At 41.2% G+C, this 19,762-nt stretch overlaps 1 protein-coding gene across 5 annotated transcripts in view; it reads right to left on the bottom strand.

Moving 5' to 3' along the window:
- Positions 1-2,843: 2,843 nt before the first annotated feature.
- LOC117472801 (tight junction protein ZO-2-like) overlaps positions 2,844-19,762 on the bottom strand; it is an 81,068-nt gene continuing 64,149 nt past the window's right edge. For 2 of the 5 annotated variants that reach the window (XM_034118207.1, XM_034118210.1), the window contains 10 exons: positions 19,068-19,252; positions 18,224-18,319; positions 18,054-18,133; positions 16,073-16,283; positions 15,163-15,263; positions 13,573-13,791; positions 12,144-12,251; positions 8,262-8,811; positions 7,333-7,446; positions 2,844-6,150 (listed from right to left, as the gene is read on the bottom strand). In XM_034118207.1, coding sequence (XP_033974098.1) covers positions 6,071-6,150; positions 7,333-7,446; positions 8,262-8,811; positions 12,144-12,251; positions 13,573-13,791; positions 15,163-15,263; positions 16,073-16,283; positions 18,054-18,133; positions 18,224-18,319; positions 19,068-19,252 — 1,744 coding nt within the window. In that variant the 3' untranslated portion in view covers positions 2,844-6,070. The remainder of the gene's footprint in view (positions 6,151-7,332; positions 7,447-8,261; positions 8,812-12,143; positions 12,252-13,572; positions 13,792-15,162; positions 15,264-16,072; positions 16,284-18,053; positions 18,134-18,223; positions 18,320-19,067; positions 19,253-19,762) is intronic. The other 3 variants (XM_034118208.1, XM_034118211.1, XM_034118209.1) reach the window with 3 other exon arrangements.

The raw sequence follows: 19,762 nt of genomic DNA, 5'->3' as shown, positions 1-19,762 counted from the left end.
TTACCCCTTTTAGAAGTGAAGATATAGTCATTTGTTCTGGGAATGTCATTTTCGAGCCTGAGACCTGCTAAAAAACGATTCATCGGGTTAGTAGATTCAACTTATTTTAGTTAATTTATAACAGCTGCTTACTGCATAGTGTAACACAAGCAGGGCTGTATCCAGGATTTCCTAAATACCGAGGTCCAAACATGCTAGGGGGGTTCGGGGGATTTTGGGGATTTTCATGATCTAGTTAGGTGCTTTTTAAGTCCTGTGGGGGGTCACAAATTGGATAATATATTGATTTCAAATCATGTCAGTGGGCTGCAGCATCAATTATTTTTGAAATGCATAAGAATCAGTTGATTGTTACTATTAATGATCTGGACATGCAGAAGAGGCTAAAATGATCACACAACATTGTCAACATTCATTTTCCATGTCTCTCTCCTTTCCATAACCTGCACCCTCTCTTCCATCTTCTTTAGTCTCTCTGTCTTCTTCCTGTTCATTACTCTCTCTGTCCTCTACTCTTTCTCTTTGTTCAATCTCTCCCTCGTTGTTAACTTTTTGCTCCTCCTCACTTGTCGCTCCTGCCAGTGAATTAAAAGCAATTCAGCAATTTAGTTCATTTCACTTGTTTGTTTGCATTTTTTTTTAATTTAAAGTGGACCTATCATGCTATATTTGGAAAATATATTGTAGGGCCATACCTATATAAAACATGTCTGTGAAGGTTTTTTTTCAAAATACCAAACAGATCATGCATTTTAGCCATGCCTCATTTCGCTCTATTTGCTCTATTCCAGCCCTGTTTTTGCAAGGGCTGAAGTAGCTTTAATGCAAATGAGCTGCAGCTGACCACGCCCCCCTGCAGAAGAGGGGGGTGAGGCACGTCCCCCGGCACGAGCGTATGCGAATTTGTAAAACGTATGCTAATATTGTTCATGAAAATAAATACTGGTGTATATGGTTTTATGCAATCTTTCATTTCATTCTGTCATTGTAGATGGCGTTACTATTATATTATATACTACACAGCAATGGCATAACACACCCATTTGTTGATGACAAAAAAAGTCCACACACAACCTTTTGCTTTTGAAATCTGCATATACTTTACCCATCAAACATGAATAATCATGACACATTTTATATAAACTGTCGGAACTTTATTGTCAAAATCAACGGTTAATTGAACCCAAAACAAATACAGTACGCAGCTTCGGTGGGTCAGTCTGACATGCAGAATCTATCATCTATCATCACAGATTTTCCGCTGGTAGTATGTGAGGTGCTGGCCTGTATAGAAGAAACATAGTTAGAACAAAATCATCTCAATTTAGTATTCAGGATGAGAAAATACTATTTGGATAATTATAATCTGAAATCCCAAAAGATGGGGGCTAACGCTGTCTATTTAGCAAAGCTGATGTGTTGGAGAGGGGCTGAGCTCAGTAGACAGACTGTAATGAGTGCTAGCCGCTAATTAGCCAAGTCCCATCAACGGAGCTGTGCAGCGTTGTGTTTTTCCCCCCTCCTTGCAACAATTGCGCACACATACACACACTGTTGTATCCTAACAGTCGTGCACACACACACATATGTATATTCATGTGCGCAAACAAGTAATAAAGACTGCTGAATCACATCACGTCTCATTCGCGTAGCTTAGCTTAGCTTAGTTTACAGATCGGTGATATTTGATAATTCTTATAGACTACAATCACAAAAGCTTTTACATAAAACGCTGGAAAAAACTGCACTTACCTACAGAAGATTACGTTTGTTATTATAACTTACTCAATATGATTTTAGAGGATCAAAAATACTAATAAATAGGAGAATAAATACTTGTGGTATCGGCTAGGGCGTAGCTTTACAGCCTTCACACAGATTGCCATTACAGCAGTATGCCTGAACAGGTTAGCAAATGCCTGATAGTTTAAATAGAAAAGACTGCGGAGCTTACAAAATGAAATACAATGTTACAAAAACATATAAACACCCAACCGATTACTGTTTGGGTTTGAGGCGACATTGATACGGCGAAGCTACATGCTACAAGCTACATGCTACAAGCTACGTAGTAGAGATAACTTTATCAGGAAAAACACCACTAAATAAAAAGGAATGCAAATATTAACATGGAAAAACTTACAGCTTCCAAATTGGATGTGTCCTGGTCCCGGATGGTTGGTATTGATCCAGTTTTTAGCCTTAGATTGGAAGCATTGGCCCAACCTCTCATTCCCATGATAGGTGGAGCGTTGCCCATGTAGGCAGAGCGTCACCGCCCACTATTCCGGGCTGACGTCGGGTCGGATGGAATCTGTATCCGCTCGTTGTAGCCCCGTTTTGAAAAGATTTGGGTACGGAGGAAAAGAGAGAGGGTTGTATTTTCGGACACTTGGTGAGTTCCCTGGATACATATTCATGTATAAAAGACGTACAAAAGTGCATTTTGCATGATAGGTCCACTTTAAATCTGTTTTGTTTGATTCTCAAAAGAGAACAAAAATGTAAGCAAATTGTGTTTTATACAATTGTATGTTATTATGACATGTCATCCAGATCAGGAGGGTCGGGGCTCTGTACTTGAGAACCAGAGGGAAAGTCCAGGTCGCGGTCCAGTTGATCTAGGACTCCAGCACACTGAGGTTTAATTCATCCACCCCCCTGTTCGAGTTTCTTTTTCTGATTTCCCCTGATCATAGCCTCTGTACACACACACACACACACACACACACACACACACACGACATTCTCAGGATGCAGCAGTTTACATCTCATTAGGATTACACTGTATTAAGCTTTAATACCATAAATGCCATAACAGATCACAGTCCATGCACTACTCAGGTGGTTAAGACTTTTTGTTTTATTTGGTGTTTTAAGGTGAAAACATGGAAAAACTCAGCAGACACAGTCCAATCATTCTTCTAATTCTCTCCGTCTCATGTACAGTATTACCCTCTGCCATGACACACTGCAGTACACTCCATGAGTTCAGTGCCGGTGCATTGTGAGGGACGTCACTCATTAGCACTTCTGACGGTAAGCACTTGGTAGCTCATGTTTGGAGCTGAAGAGTGAACTGAGATATACAATCAAGCATATTTGAAACATGTGGGACACCATTCATACACACTGATGGTGGAGCCCAAAGAGAACTGCCTCCACCACACACACACCCCATCTGTGGCTTCACACGTTTCCTTCTAGCTCAAGACCTTTGTACGTGATTGAATACACTCTGTGGATACTGGTACAAACTCAAATGATAGAGCCAGCACATTATCCTGTGTTTGCTGCTCCCCCTGTGTGACAGGCCTGTGTGATAGGCCTGTGTAGATACATGTCTGCTGGCACACAGGAAGTCATATCGTCTGCTTTGGACTAATAAAAGAAGATGTCTCTCACTTGAGAGCCTTCAGACAGGGTTGGATACCCACCCCAGCTTAGGGGGTACTTCAGCTAAACCTTCAGTGGGCTGACCCTGCTGCACCGTCACAGAGTGGTGCAGGATGATGTATTTGTGTAGGAACCAGGGAGTGAGCATCAGAAGGGCAGATCTGTGGCAAACACACATTTCAGCAGGATAATCTCTACATTTTAAAAACTCTTTATGATTTTTGAAGCACAAATGCAATCGGCAGATGTTAAAAGCTAACAATAGGCTATAAACAAGCTTCACAACGGTCACATGGCTGCGAGTCACCACCGCTAAGCTAAAGGCGGCTAATGTTTGATGTGATGATGTTTAGTAGTTTCATTTAGTCACTTGATTGCAACCAGTTTTTAAAACACATAAAAGCCTCCAACATTTACCAGTGGGGTATTCACTGATGTATTTTATGTCGTAGAACAAAGTATGAACATTTCTTAAGCGTCAGACTAAAAATATGACCCAAAAACGTTGACTTTGAGACGAGGGAACGTGACGTGAAACTAATTTCCTGGTTTTAGGACTCTTTCTTGCACCACTCTATTCAGGCTTCAAGTATCAAAAATGGGAAACAGCTTTAGAAAATAAGGCTGGTGTTATTCCAAATTCTTCTTATTGTCCCAAAAAGCGACATCAACACTGCCTTAGTCCACAACTCAATACTGTCTGGTTCCTTCTGAAGACATAAATATATATATTACAAAAGCTCACAAATATATAGTTTATTATTTTCAAAGAACTGAACACATTAGTTATTTTTCAAACAGGAGGAAATAGTGCATTTGTTGGGGACTGCAGTATGTTCAGCAGCGGATTAATCCACTCTTGCTGCTCTGGTCGAGCCTCTTACAGTTTTGTGACCAACATTAGAGCTCTATGGCACAGAGAAATAAGAGATTCAGTATCAGGTGTTGGATACACACACAATACTTGTTAGTGGATACATTCATTGTTGGTTTGGGTCTGCACATGGGATTTGTTGACAATAAGAAAAATGTAGAATGTCACCAACCGTATCATTTAACAGGGTTGTTAGCATAGGCAGTGATAGCCTCCATGGCTGAACAGACAGAAAAGGGCATCACCTGCAGAAAGTCAACCAACAAAACAATCCCAGGCTAAAGACATCTCGCTACTGGCCGCTCAGTTCAAACTGGCAAACCCTTTTTGGCTGGACGGTACTAAAGCAGAACAGCAATGACTGCTGAGCACCAAAGAAGGAAACAATGACGAAAAGCAATGATTAGGCCCGGTCACACCAGATAGGGCTCAGCTCAATGTATTGCAAGCCGCATTTAAATGAGTTTATCTTGCAGCTTGGTGATGCAGTAACTGTCTACAGTACCAAGCTCCTATAGCTGTTGCCAATATGCCAAGGGGGAAACAGTAGGGCTGCAACAGAAATAATTTGTGTTGTTGCAAGCCTTTGCCTCATAAGTATATATAAAAACTGTAACAGAGCTAACAAGCTATGATAGCCTCTTTTTTCTTTAGACAATCTGAACCTAATTTCCTTCAAAGATCAGCTTGTTGAAACAAACAATTCACTATTTGTTAATGCTTGATTTCACTAAACTTGAACTCCTAACCCTGCGAGCTATTCCGCACATTTTGCAGCTTCTATTGAAATCTGTTGATTTGCCACCTTAATCCCGGAGTGACCGGGCCTTTACAGATAACACTTTTGAACTACTCTCATTATCTACACGTAAAGTCTCAAACTGATATCGCTGTGGATGGATTCTAGCGGTCAGACAGTGTTAGCTCTTTCTAAATCCTGACAGTACAGTGTGTGGTGTATGGGCTCAGCATTGAGATTTTGGTGTCACTGGTTCCCTGGTTTCCCTTTAAGCTTGACAGCAGCAGAGGTTTTAATACGGCTGGGCGGCTGAGGGGCAGAGGAAACACAACCCGAACCTCATGGGACTGAGAAAGTAAAAGGCACTTCAAAAAATTATTACAAATTCCAGTGTAACTAGATAGACTATATATAGATATATACTGTATGTATACACAGGCATTGTCATATACGAAGGAATGCAAAGACAGAGTATAAACACTTGACTTTAAATACATATGTATACTGTGCATATATATATATACATATGTACGTTGAATATCATAATATATAGGTAACATTTATTGATCGTAGCTGGCAATAATAGTAGCTTGAAAAAGATGGGGAGAGATGTGATAAAGCGCATTGTGGTTTTTAGGTTTGTTGAGGTTTTCGTGAGGACAAAACTCGTGGCAATACGTTTCAGTTGCTGTGCACGAACTGAAGAGTTGCATAGGCAAGAAAACAAGTGGTTCCTGATTACTCAGTTTACCCTTTAAAAGTGCTAAAGAATAAAGAAACCATTAGATAAACATAACAAGTTAAGTGAGGACAGTGTTCCTATCCAAATGGATAGTGAGATTGCTTAAACTTCTGTGAATCAAAAATAAAAGTTTTTGTCCTTTAATATCAAAGAAGCAAGAGTCAGTTCAGAGTCAGCAGCTTATTGTGCAGGGCATGATGGCATGGATGTGTTAGAGACTGCAGCTGCAGTGCATGAACATGTGTCCAGGACAGCTACAGCTGGGTGTCCTGGTACTGGAAGGAGTTGGCGGTGTAGTATTCAGGCGCTGCCTCCTCCTTCACATCCTCCTCGCTGGGGCAGAAGGGACGCCCCTCCCTGGAGGACGGAGGAGTCTGGGGTCCAGGACGGGAGCTGGACCTGGAGGGACAGACAACAGCTGTGTTGAGTCCTGCACTCATAAAATCAACTGTATGTAGTTGCTGATTCTGATTTCACAACGTCTGTCCACCACTTCAGACATAAATGTCTCAACAACTATTGGATGAATTGCGATAAAAGGTGTACAGGCGTTCATAGTTCCCACATGATGAATCCCAGTGACTTCACTGATCCCTGATCCCCATGTAAGAGCCACTTTAACACATATTCATGTCTGAGATGTGTTTTATTTAGATGAAATATTCTTTGAATGTCTCCTGGGTGCTGTCGAGGTGCTCTTGAGCAAGGCACCTGTTGCAGCGCGGTGTGTTTGGAGCGCCGGCTTGGATCAGCCGGAAGCCAGAAAGCTGATCAGAATCAGGTAATGAGTCACTAAATAAAAGCAGGTAACCTGGTTCTGGTCTCTTGCAGTAAGCTGGGTCCTGAGAGGGGTACATGGAGCCCCCTCAAGAAATAGAGGATGGCTATATTGTTTATTATTTTGTGTGGACTATCTCAGTTGCTGCCACATGGCTATTTCTAATAACTTTGTTTGGTTTGCACAACTCGCACTCTCCTTCCGTCATGATCATGTATTAAACAAAACAGCATTTGTAAACTATACTATTCTGTAGCCTAGCTTTAAATATCTTGATTTCTTCTTTTCTAAGGTCACATTATTCCGTGGTCTTACATAATAGACTTCATTTTTAACAGGAAACTAGTAATTGTAACATTTTAAATACATTTTTAATGTAACCCTCTGAACCGGGCCATCATGCTGTAGAAGCTGCAAGGAAATGTGTATTTCCTATTCTTAGGCCTTCATTATATTGAGGGTAGTATTCTGTGAAACATTACAATGTATGCTCACTTTCCATTTGACATCCAGATAAAGTTATATAGATAACTTGATTAACTGTCAGTGGACTATAAATCGGCAAATCAATATATGTATTCGAATAGGTCTAAAGTTAAAGTCATTTATTGATATTTAATTTCTCTTGTTTATTATTTGCATTGCATTTGATATTGAGGTAATCCAAAAGTAATGGAAAGTAATCAGGTTACAGTACTTTATATTGTGATAGGTAACTGATTATGGATTTCCCCAACAATGCGAGCCTCTGTGGTATCGGGGGGGAAGTGGGAGGTTACACTGACACGCGGACAGCCACTCACAGCGAGGCGTATGCAGTAGTGAGCCTACCCGATAGGCTGAGGGCGGCTGTGCTCCAACTTGGCCGCCTTCAGAGGAACGGCGTAGATGTCGGGGTGCTTCTGAGCCATTTCCATCTGCAAACACAGATCAGTGTATTAAAGCTTGAAATGACCGGGATCCAAACTAAAGTGCAGCTTCTACCTACAAAACTACTCTACTGAAATAGACAGACACACATCAGACAAAATCATCATCCAATCCCACTTCAATACTCAGAATGTCCGATTAGCCTGTAGTGCTCTCCATCCTCTGGTTATTGTCCTTGTCCCCATCATTGGTGTCCATTAGTATGTCTTATGTTAGACCTGCTTGTGTTTTCGTCATGTTTTGTATTTTTAAATCTATTCTTGATGAGATGTTGAGTTATAATTACACGATACTGTACATGAGTGATAATCATGAAATGTATTTTTCTTTGGTAAATGAAATGTACAATATACAATACAGCTTTATTTGTACAGCACTTTCAAACCTCCAGACCAAAGTGCTGTACAGAGAAATACCTCATTAAATACAAAAATCACTTTTGTACCTTTACTACAAAATCCATTTATTATTTACTAACTTAGTTTTAAAAGGTGCTATATAAGATTTGTATGATGTTATTCTTGAGAATAGGTGCAGCTAAAGTCTGATTTAAGAGTTGATTATATTTCACATTATCAATCCAAATCTGTAAAGTAACTAAAGGTATTAAATAAATGCAGAGGAGTAAAAGTACACCATTTACCTCTGAATTGTAGTTCAGGTCGTTGTTGTAGTGTAGTAGAAGTAAGAAGTAGCAAAACATTTAAATATTCAAGCAAAGTACAAGTCTCTCAATATTGTACATTGGTACAGTATTTGAGTAAATGTACTTGGTTAGTTTACACCAATGCGTGTAAATCACCTCCTGATACTGTAGTATCTGGCCAATAGGAACAAAGAGCTCTGCCCACCCTGGCACTCTGCGCCTCCTGCAGCTCCAGGATCCTCTGGGCCCGGGCGAAGTGATCCATCTTTTCGAAGGCCTTGATCTTCCCATAGAAGGACCTGAGGGAGGGGTCCTCCCCAGGGCTGTCCTGCGCCGCCTCCTCCTGCTGCTGCCTGCAGGCTGCCAGGGCACCGGGCAGAGCCCCGGGGGGGTGCACTGTAGCCTCTGCCGTGCCCCCACAACTGCTGGACCTAAGAATGGGGGGGGGTTGAGGCGCTCCCACAGGCCACATTTTGCTGCAGGAGTTAAAGTGGTGAGCCGGAGGCAGGGGCAGCGGGCCGGAGGAAGCTGCTGAACGGGGGATGAGTGGGGGTGGGTCATTGTTGCTGCTGGCCGGGCTGCTGCTGGAGGGAGAATCGTAACTTCTGCTGGAGCTGGGGGGTGGAGGGTGGTGCTGACGGTGGTGATGGTGTGGGTTAGTTGATCCTGATAAAGTGGCCGGATCGTCCCTCAGAGACAGTTTCACCTGGAGAAAAAGCATTAGAGCCAGAGCAGATACTCAGAGTTAGTGGTGGTACAAATCTGACTTTTATAAAAGACAATAGAAACTAAGCAGAAACTTCATAATGCAGCCATACTGAGACTAGAGGCACTCAAACAATATGAGCTCCTTAGCTTTTAGTAATTCTCCATCTCGACCACAGCAGGTGGACATACTGAGACTAGAGGCACTCAAACAATACTGAGGGCTAAACTATTCTGTCAAGCTTATTGGATTGTGTATCCAAAATGTTTTCCTTGATTTAGGTCAGCAAGAAAGGGAATGCTTATCCCAGGTGTTCCAGGAACACCTCAGGACATGTATGAGGTGCTGGATGATGGTAATCATTTGCCATTTGTGCAGAATGCCAGCAGTGGTGTTTGAGGTTGTCGTTGCTGTGATATGATGTCACATCTGCTAGATCAATTCAAGTCATCAGCAGGGAAGAAGATTCTAGAAATGTAGTAAAGGATACCAAAACTAGAGAAATTCCAAGAAGTTTTATACCTTCTCGATACTAAGTTTAAAAACTAAACTAAAACAATAAACCCAATGTACTAAATATACATCAATTGTCTTGGACAGGATAAAAAGATGAGTTAATGTTGAGCTCCAGGACAACAGCTATGGGATGTCAGCTAGGCAAGGAGAGATGACAGTTTTTGATTGGGGGATGAAAAGAAAAGCCGTCTACCTAGCTAGGAGAAGCCACACACAAGTACGAGAGCATCCTTTATGTAGTGGGAGAAGAGGAAAGGGCCAAGGACTGAGCCTTGATGAACTCCTGTTGTCAGGCTGCGTGGTTTAGACATCTATTCCATGTCACCTAGGAGAACTCTGACCCGTAAGGAAGGATGCAAATAGACAAAGTTCAGTGGGGTGGGGAGGAAAGCTTTGAATGAAGTATTACCTCCTGAGCAGAGTCCATATTTGGTTTTAGAAACGTGTTCCCATAGAGAACAGTGGGAAAAAAGAACGTCATGTCATCTATATGTTACTTAATTATATTATTTGTTTGGTTATTTCTCAATGGATACAAATATTCACTAACAAATCTACAACCTTTTAAAGAGGACCCATTCTGCTGATGTTCAGGTGTATATCAGTAACTAGTGTCTCTACATGTCTCCATGCTGTAATGTTCAGAAAGCTCTTATTGTTCTCATACTGCCTGTGCTGCAGCACCTCTTTTCACCCTCTGTCTGAAACCAGAGACCAGTCTGGGGAGTGTGGGAGAGAAACTCCCTCTGGAGGGAACACAGGGATTGTAGTCTTTACACAACATGTACATGCAAAAACATATATAACACGCTACAGGAGAGGGAAACCCCAAAAAGCAGAACAGGGCCTCTTTAATATTCCACAAATAAAAAAACTGTATACTGTATTTATTAAATATAATAAACTAGTGGGTCGGCTTCAGTGGTAGTCTGGGTTGTGGAAAGCGACGGTAAATTAAAAAAATTGGGATTTGGGTTCAGACACAAAACGTTGCCTATAAGAGAAAGCACTAAAAAGACAAATACAGAGAAAATGTTTTCATTCCAACCAAACTGCATCTCCTCAACATCATTCACTGTTTACTTGGAATAGAGATTCATGCTAATCATTGACGTATGCTGCTGTGATGGGTCGTTGGAATGAAAACATGAACACAGTTTAAAGTCGAACACTACCGCTAAACACAAGCCCACCACCATGTAACAATAAGTGAGGGGAATTCTGGGTACCCATCTGGTCCAATGAGCTGACGTCGGAGGACTCTGAGCTGCAGTGAGAGTGGACTCTCCATATCAGGCCGTTCCTCAAAGGGAAGGGCAGTTTGTTCCTTTCCATGGAGGTAAAGAGCTGCCAGGGTGCATGTGGAGGTTAGAGTCACAGTTGCTAGAGGTGTCCAGAATTACCGTTTGCTAAATTATTATCTTTTATCATTAAGATCATCATTTAAACATTCGTTTTTGTGAAATGGAAGTGTTGAAGATCTCTTACATCATTGTTTTGACCGCACCACAATTAAAACAGAGCTTCATCTGAAATCATATACCCCCAGTTTTGTAACCAGTGTGATATAAGTCCTCATTAAATGATCTTCAATTCAGAGGCAGCTCTGAACTCTTGCTGTTTACAAGTTATCCAATTGACTTTGATATCTTTACAAACTTTTTTTAACCATTAGTTTTACTCTGCATTCAATTATTTGTTTTGGCCACTAGGGGGCAGAGCTAGGGTTAGCTTTAGCTGACATGTTATCTTCTGTCAAATGCTGCCACTTAACAATATGATATACTGTCCACAGTCTCAGAGTGAATTGTGATATTCTTATTGTTACTGACCTTTTCAGATATTTATGGTTAAAATGGTTACACATTTGTTCCTATTTACAACTCATTTCCTCTTATAGTTTTTTTTTAGTATGCACCACTATACGCCAAATCTTCAACCAATACATTCTTTTAGCTCTTTAGCTGCTAAATGCTCCACTATGTTAACCTGTGTGCAGTTGTCACTATGAGCAACACTGCTGTATAACCATGTTTCATTTGAACCCACAGTATAAACACACTGTAAACGATTTCCAGCCAACATAAATGTCAATATGATGAGGAGATAGAAGTATTCATCTGCAAAAGGTAGGGGCTGGCTGATGGAGTTGAACTGTGTTCTTGTTGTTCACTGTTAACAATAACCCTACACTCCAACATGTGTTTCCTAGGACAAAACAGTATGCATAGGGCAAGTATTAAAGAGGACATGTCTCCATGCTTCAAAAAGCTCTTTATTTTTCTCATACTGCCTGTATGCACCTCTTTTCACCCTCTGTTTGAAACCAGAGCCCAGTCTGCTCTGATTGGTTAGACGTACAATGTGTTGGAGCACTAGCCAATAGAAGCACGAGTGATACATAGTGATGTCACTATCTAATTTTACACCCACTAATTTCCCTGGATAGCTAAAATACCTTGTCTGACCAACAGTCCAAAACCCAAACAAAGAAAGTATCTTCTTATCCAGGGAGGTTGTGGCTCAGTGGATAGTGCGCTGATCTTTGGATCACAGGGGCACTGCTGCAGTCAACATTCCGCTGTGTCCTTGGACAAGACACTTCACCCCAAATTGTTCCTGTGGGGATTGCCCACAGTATTGAATGTATGTAAGTCGCTTTGGATAAAAGCGTCTAACAAGTGACATGTAATATAATGTAATATAATGTAATGTAATGTAATCCTCACAGTTGGATTGGATTGCTTTAGGACGCAGAAGCGTGTTTCCTGAGGTGTGTGTGTTCCCACTGTGCATATATACTGTGTGTGTCTTACCTTGCCATCTGGTGAGAAGACAGGTGGAGGACTGGACCTGCTGAGGACTTCACGGCTGCTCAGTTTCCTTAAGCGACTCCGGATGTCTGGACTGTACCTGCGTAAGATCTACACACACAAACACATAAGAATTCATTAAAAAAAGGATGTATTAAGACTTTTGTTGGTAATTTGGTGTATTTGTTACATGTGTGTCCATAATAACTGTGGACATATAATTACAATAGAGAATGCAATACATTGAAGGTACAGACTTTGTATTCACTGGTTAACTATAGAGCAGCTGTACAGAAGCTACTGGAGCTGTATTCTCCTGTCTGCACTGCAGGTGGCAGCAGCATACTAAAGGCAACACATACATGTCATCATAAAGCCCTTAACACTTTGCCAACACAGTGAAGTAGAGCTGAAGATACAAAGAATTAAGAAGATCAATGCATGACTATGTTGATGAATAACAAGTCATTTGAACAGGGACAATGAGTGAGCCTGATGTCAGCTAAACATTGGAGCGGTGAGGCTGTATCCCTCCGCCGGGCGAAGGAGGGCTCATGATGAGCAGAGGGGAGAGTAGCATTTACTCCAGCACTGTATTTAGGTCAGTGCTCACGTTGAATCCCAAATGTTAACTACCCAGCCTGAGGTCATGCTGCAGGTACAGACCCCTGACCAGCTGACAGATGATCCCGTCGAGGTAAATATCCCTTCTCCTGAATATGTTTGTCCCATGAATATGAGCAATATCAGGTATCCTGTACTATTTTGTATCCTTTGTTTGTTTCTTTTTTATATATTATATTTGTATTTGTTATTTATTCATTTTTTGTGTGAATAAATATGAATAAAATAATAATAATATTGTTTTAAATATATGTATTTTCTCATGCTGAAATGTATATATCCACTTTTTTTTACTTTAACTTAAAAAATGCCTTGTTTGAGAGGACATATTAAGGTACATGTCAGGTTCCAATTTGAATGTAGTGCTTCCACTGTGTCCGTTTAAAACACATAAGAAGTTAGAGGGCATTTCATACAAATGATTCTGTTAGAAGCCCATTGAAACCTAGGGTATACTAGTAGAGGTTTAAGTACATCAAAGAAACCTTATTTCACTTTTTTCAATAGTATAAAAGGGAAATAAGCCACTCCCTTGGTTGTTAAATATCATTATGGCTTTAATCATGTCTGATCTTTGGTGTTGTCAAATGACAAAATGAAGTCATCTTTAAAATATTACATGTGTGACTGTTAAGACTATGTAAACTAGACCTGTGTGTGTGTGTGTGTGTGTGTGTGTGTGTGTGTGTGTGTGTGTGTGTGTGTGTGTGTGTGTGTGTGTGTGTGTGTGCGCGCACGTGTGTGTGTGTGTGTGTGTGTGTGTGTGTGTGTGTGTGTGTGTGTGTGTGTGTGTGTGTGTGTGTCTGACCTCCTCAGCTGTGACGGGTTCAGACGAGCGGCTGATGGCTGAGATGTGCATCATCTCCACATCCGGCTCGTTGTCGGTGTAGGTCCCGCCCTCGTCGGCGGTGTCTTCGAGGTCAGAGGTCAGCCGGCTGTCCATGCTGAGGTAGTCAGCGGACATGGCGGACAGGAAGGACAGACGCTCCACGTCCTGGCAGTCCAGATCACTCTCTACTGTCTCCAGCTAGAAGAGACACATGATGGATCTTGGGTGCACAGGAAGGAAGGATGGACAGACGGAGAGCACGAGAACAAGAGAGAAGAAAGAAAGACAAACAGAGCCGAGCTGTAGCACTACTGGCAGGAAGTAGGATGACACACAGTGAGCATGCTCAGAGCGCACACAGGTGGCTGCTATGCAGGTGACAGGCAGATAGTAGGTCCACTACAGACTCCTGCCACTGAAGAACAACTGGAGACACACTGAGAAACCACCGGGCTGAAACTAATGCAGAGTCACAACAGTCCTGTAACGCTCCCTCAGTGTGAGCTGAAGCTACTATCGGATCATTCATCGCGAGGAGAGCTTGTATTGAAATGTCCTATATCATTAAAGTGTAACTAACAACAGGGAAATCACGGGTCCAGCGTTCCTTAGAAATGTGTCCCTTTTGATTTTTTATAAATCTATTAGTTTATTTATGTTGTTAAGCAGTTAAGAAAAGTAATACATTTGATTTGAGAAGTAAAATAAATATGCATCAGGGTAGAGTTGTCAGTTGAATCCCTTTGCCATGCTCTAGCAAAGCTCCTGATTTTATTTTTATTTTAAATTATATTTCTTGACATTGTTTTTGAAACGTGTTTGTCTTTGCTAAGTCTGTTTTCCAGTCCAGGAAAGCTGAGATGTTACATTCTACATATTTGTAAAAAGGACCATATCTAGATTTCACCAAAATCACATTTTTAAAAACAAACATTTCTGCTTAAATCCGGATAATTTGAAAGATGCGTAAATAGCATTGAAATGACTAAATGGGCTTTTAATGACCTTGATATCACTGACTGGTGTTCACCGTAGAGGTGTGTGTTGGTGTGCCTGTATATCTATCTTTGTGAGAACCTGTTTGAATTGTAGACCTTCAAAGTGAGGACTGGTTCTTCAAAGGTCTTCCTCTTTGATCTTCATTTTAGAATGAAGATCAGGGTTAGGGGAGGGGTCATCAACCTTAACTATCAAAAGAGCCACTTTCCCCTCTGCCACCAAATCAAGTTTGTGGAGAGCCGCTTAACATATTTTAAAAGAAAGATATATAAAAAACGAGTTTGTTGCATCTGTTAAATATTGAAAGTCTATTGTTTTCTGGTTTGCTAATTTCTCAGAATATGTCAAGCAAAGGCAAAGGAATCTATACAAGCAGAATTAAACTCTCTGTTTCATTTGTGACTTTATTGGACTTATCAATGGTCAGATTTCCAAGGCCGGGCGTCTTTAACTCAGAATGATTGAACAGAGGTTAGGGTAAGGGGCTAGGGAATGTATTTTGTCAATGTCTGTCCTCACAAAGACAGAAGTACAGGTGTGCCTGTATTGGGTTTGTTTGTGTTTGCTTACCTTGCCGTCAGAAACCCACACCGCCTGCATCTGCTGCCCTCTGATGGAGTCTTTGACGCTGCCGTACCAGGCGTCGTTGGCTGAGTTCAGATCAACGGTGGCTGAATGAGAAAACCATCCAACCTCAGCATCAACATAAACATACATAAATAATGACAAATATACAACTAGAGCTGCATCAGTACTATGGTAATACACTGAGGTGGAAGAAGTACTCAGATCTTGTACTTAAAGGTCACCTATTATGCAAAATCCACTTTTTCATGTATTTTACATAACCATGTGTCCCCTCTGTGTAAAGAGATTCTGAAAGTTTCAGGAGAAAAGACCCCCTCACTTTTTGTCCTGATCCATTTATATAAAAACCTGAAAATGAGCTGATCAGATTTTGGCCACTTTATGATGTCATAACGATTTTTTTGGCTTGTGTAACCATTAGCCAATCACCAACCAAGGTAACCCCCCCCCCCCCTTATCACCTGAATCCAAGAGCACCATTGTGTTCTTTTTAACCAAATATCTCTCAGAGGTGCGTGGGGAGGGGCTCCTTATGTTCATCTAAAGTAACAGACAGAGAATCAGCACTTCTGAAACAGGGCTGAAACAGAGGGTTTTATGGGATGCTGCAATGATCTGTTTGGTATTTGGAGCCAAACACTTCAGAGACATGTTTGTATATATCTGAGACCTATAATATATTGATGAAAAACAGTATAATAGGGGACCTTTAAGTAAAAGTAGAAGCACCAGAATGTAGGAATACTCTGTTACAAGTAAAAGTCCTGCATTGAAAATGTTACTCAAGTATAAGTACAAAATCTAAATCGTATTTAAGTACAGTACTCGGGTAAATGTACTTAGTTACTTCCCAACTGTGGTAATACAGCTGACCGTGGGTGTGAGGCTGTACCAGTGAACAAGTGAGCGCAGGTCTTCCTCAGTTTGACGGCCTGTTCGTAGAGTTTGCGGGCGCTGCGGTTGGAGTTAGGGGCGATCCTCTGTCTCATGGTCTTAATGCCATGCTTGCTGTCTGGGTTGAAGAAGATGACAATGGGGTACCACTGGGTGTAGTTCAGGGTGTCCACTGCCTTGGGGGTCACATCCAGCAGGGCGTGCTTGTCCTTTGTGGAGGAGGAATGGGGAAACAATGGTTAACAGGCCTAATGGGGTCCTTAGGCGCTTTCACACCGGAGTACTTTTCCCCGTACTTTTCCCGTTTAGTTCTGTTAGTGCCTGGAATTTTGCGTTCACACCAAAAAGAGAACTTAGTTCAGAGAACTTTTACCCCCAATTTGAGTGCCTGCTAGAGAGGTGGGACTATCATGGGGAGAAAAAAGTACCAATTTCTGATTGGCTGGGCGAATTGCAAACCACGCCCCGTAAAACTCTGAAAAGTTTTTTGAAGCCGCCATTGTATTTGCTGGCATTAGCATTATTAGCATTAGCCCCGCGCACCAACGCAGAGAGACTAACTTATGGCAAAACAAAAAAAAACATGGGAGCGGTGGTGATGAGGAGGTGTCGGCGTTCTGGCGATTTACTCTGAAGGCTTCAGTAGAAGCTGCTGGGAGTCCCAGCAGCTTCTACTGAAGCCACTCCCCAACTCCGGGGACTTCCGGCCGGGGACTTCGGGCGGCAGTATACGCCGTGAAGTTGTTTGCGGCCTGCCAGTAAACAGACAGGCCGTGGATCAGCTCAGATCTCTCATATTTTTGCCAAGGAGGTTCATTTCTCAGCTCAGTTTGTGTGACTGTCAGCAGGATTACAGAAGGGTTACATTTGACACACAAGTGGCGATAACAAAGAAAGAGTTACTTTGTGCCTTCTATAGCTTTTGTGGATGTTACTTTTAAACAATCTGTCTCTTTCTTTTTAATGCTTAATTTAAGTGTTTTATTTTGTACTTGTATCTATGCTTACTTCTGTCCCTGGCCTACAACAGTACATCAATAAATATAATCTTAATAACGGAGTGTGGGTGTATATGCACATATGAATAGTGGTATGTATACATCTATAGTTAATAGCTTTTCTTGTCCTACTCAGCCTTTTGCATCCTATTTGAACAAACCTAAATAGAGCTGTATCAATTTGATTTGTGTTCCGTTATTGTAAATGATTAAATGTACTTCCTTAAACTGTGTTTTTTACAAACCAAATAGATCAGCTTTGAGGAAATAGTGCCTGAGCCTGTTCATCTCACAGAGACAGTGCCTGACCTACGAGATGATGAGCTTGTTCCTAACAGGAACTTATCACTTCCTGTTCATGATGTTTCTCTCATCCACAGCTGCTGCTTAGATCTCCATGAGAGCCACTGACCAACCTGCGAACCATCACACTAACTAAATAACAAACATACTAACTTACTAACTTACTGATTCTAAACTAACTTATAAACTAACTAACTAACCATCACACTATCTAACTAATTACATTTCTAACTTATTAACAAACGATCTAACTAGCTATCTAACTAACTTATTTACTAACTAACTATCCAACTAACTTACTATCTATTTAACTATCTTTTAAACCTTCTAACTAACTGTCTAACTAAATAACTAACTATCTAATTAACTTTCTAAGTAAATGTTTTACTAAGTAACTTACTCAGTAACTAACAGACTTACTATTTATCTATCTAACTAACTGTCTAACTAACTGTTTAACTAACTAACTAGATGAACTAAACACAGATCCCAGTTGAGCAGCTGGTTGACAAAACCCTTTAAATCTCACACTTCAAGGACACTGATAGATTAATAGGATACTGCTTCGATTTTAATCGATGTGTGTGCGCGTGTGTACGTGTGCGTGTGTGTGTGTGTGTGTGTGTGTGTGTGTGTGTGTGTGTGTGTGTGTGTGTGTTTTTCAGTGTGAGTGGGCACCTGCTCGATGATTTGTCGGATGGTGTTGAGGCGAACCACTCCGGAGGACTTCTCTGATCCGGCGTCTTTCGGCTCGGTTTCTAACATAAGAACAGAGAAACAGTGGGGGGGGGGATTTAGCAGAAACACCAGGACACCTAACACCCACTGACACTGACACCGGGACTCACTGGCAACCACAAACAGGTCGGGCATCTCGGAGGCCAGCTTCTCATTGGCAGCGTCAGCGATGGGCCCGAACAGAACCACGGGGCGGCGGAAACCAGCTGCAACGACACGGAGCTCATTACAATGCTGCCACACACTGAAGACACTGAAATGTTGACTTTAATTAAATGTATCATGTCAAAAAATGTCATATAACTGTATTAGGGTACTTGAAGGCAATACTATTAAGTTGAACCTGATCTTTTTTATTTACACTTAATATTATTGCTTTCAACTGACCTAATACAGTTATATTTAATCTGTATTAGACGTAATACATTTAATTAAAGTCAGTTTTTTTTAGTGCAGTACATTATGTAGTAAGAAAAAACATTAATTTTTAACACAACAAAGGTATGTAACTTGTAAGACATTTTACAGTTCAACCTGGTGATAAACCACGTAATAAGGACGTTTCTAAATGAAATTATACATAGCATTAATCATTCTTGCTATAATATCAACCTGCCTATATTGATCCAATCTTTGTCAGAATACATTTCCAATCTAAAAGGATACGGTTGTGGCTGTGCAGCATTAAAGCTTGTTTAAAGCAATGTAGACATGTTCTGAAGAACATAAGGCTCAAACACTCTTTGAGTAAAAAAACACCTACATGTGTAAATACGTGATGCTTCAGTCTATATCCATTACATAATGGTGACAGACATCTACATTTAATTAAAGTCAATGTTTTATTTGTTTCATTTGTGTAGACTACAACATTAAAATCCTCCTATGTGATCTAGATGTTTTCTTCAGTCAGACCCTAGAGAAAAGTGTCTCCATGAACAGAGACTCAGCCACCTTCTCGCAGCACCACCCGTTCGTATGCTGGGAAGCGGGTGGCCAGGGTCTGAGCGCTCAGGTTCTCCCTGCTCTTCCTCAGGTCCTTCCTCTTCACAGAGCGCTGAGCTCGCAACCTCCAGAAGTCTGCACGATCGCCCGCCACTGCTTTATGAGCACTCTGCACATTGGCCATCTGCTCCGCTCTGCCAGGGAGCACAAACAACATGGATTTATTCATCGATTCAGGCATTGTGGAGGAGCCTGGGACTTCAGATATTCATTGCCAAATATACACTCTAGCTACTGTGCATACGACAATAAAGCCTTTGAAACTTGAAATCCTTCTTTTACATTAGGGACAAATAATTGACCAATGTTGTCATGTTGGTGTATATCCTGGCACTGTTCTGTACCAGTGACATCATTATCTAAAATGGATGTGTGGTTCTTTGCTACCTAACTTTGAATACCCCTGTTTCAGAGGAAACACCTCACTGTGACCTTTGATGGTTCTCAGCAATAAATGATGAAGTTATGGTGGAAGACTCTTCCAAGAGTTGTTTTTATTCTTTCTATGGCAACAATATTTCATCACTGCTGTTGGTAAACCAAAATAGCATTGCCCCTTTGGATTTTCTCATCTCTTTGTGCTACTATATATTGTTTGACATGTTTTTGTTCACCATTAACACCAAACAGAGGATGCTTGCTCT

The sequence above is a fragment of the Trematomus bernacchii genome, unplaced genomic scaffold, assembly GCF_902827165.1.
Source record: "Trematomus bernacchii unplaced genomic scaffold, fTreBer1.1, whole genome shotgun sequence".
Lineage (NCBI taxonomy): Eukaryota > Metazoa > Chordata > Actinopteri > Perciformes > Nototheniidae > Trematomus > Trematomus bernacchii.
This window is presented reverse-complemented; position numbering and strand designations above follow the sequence as displayed.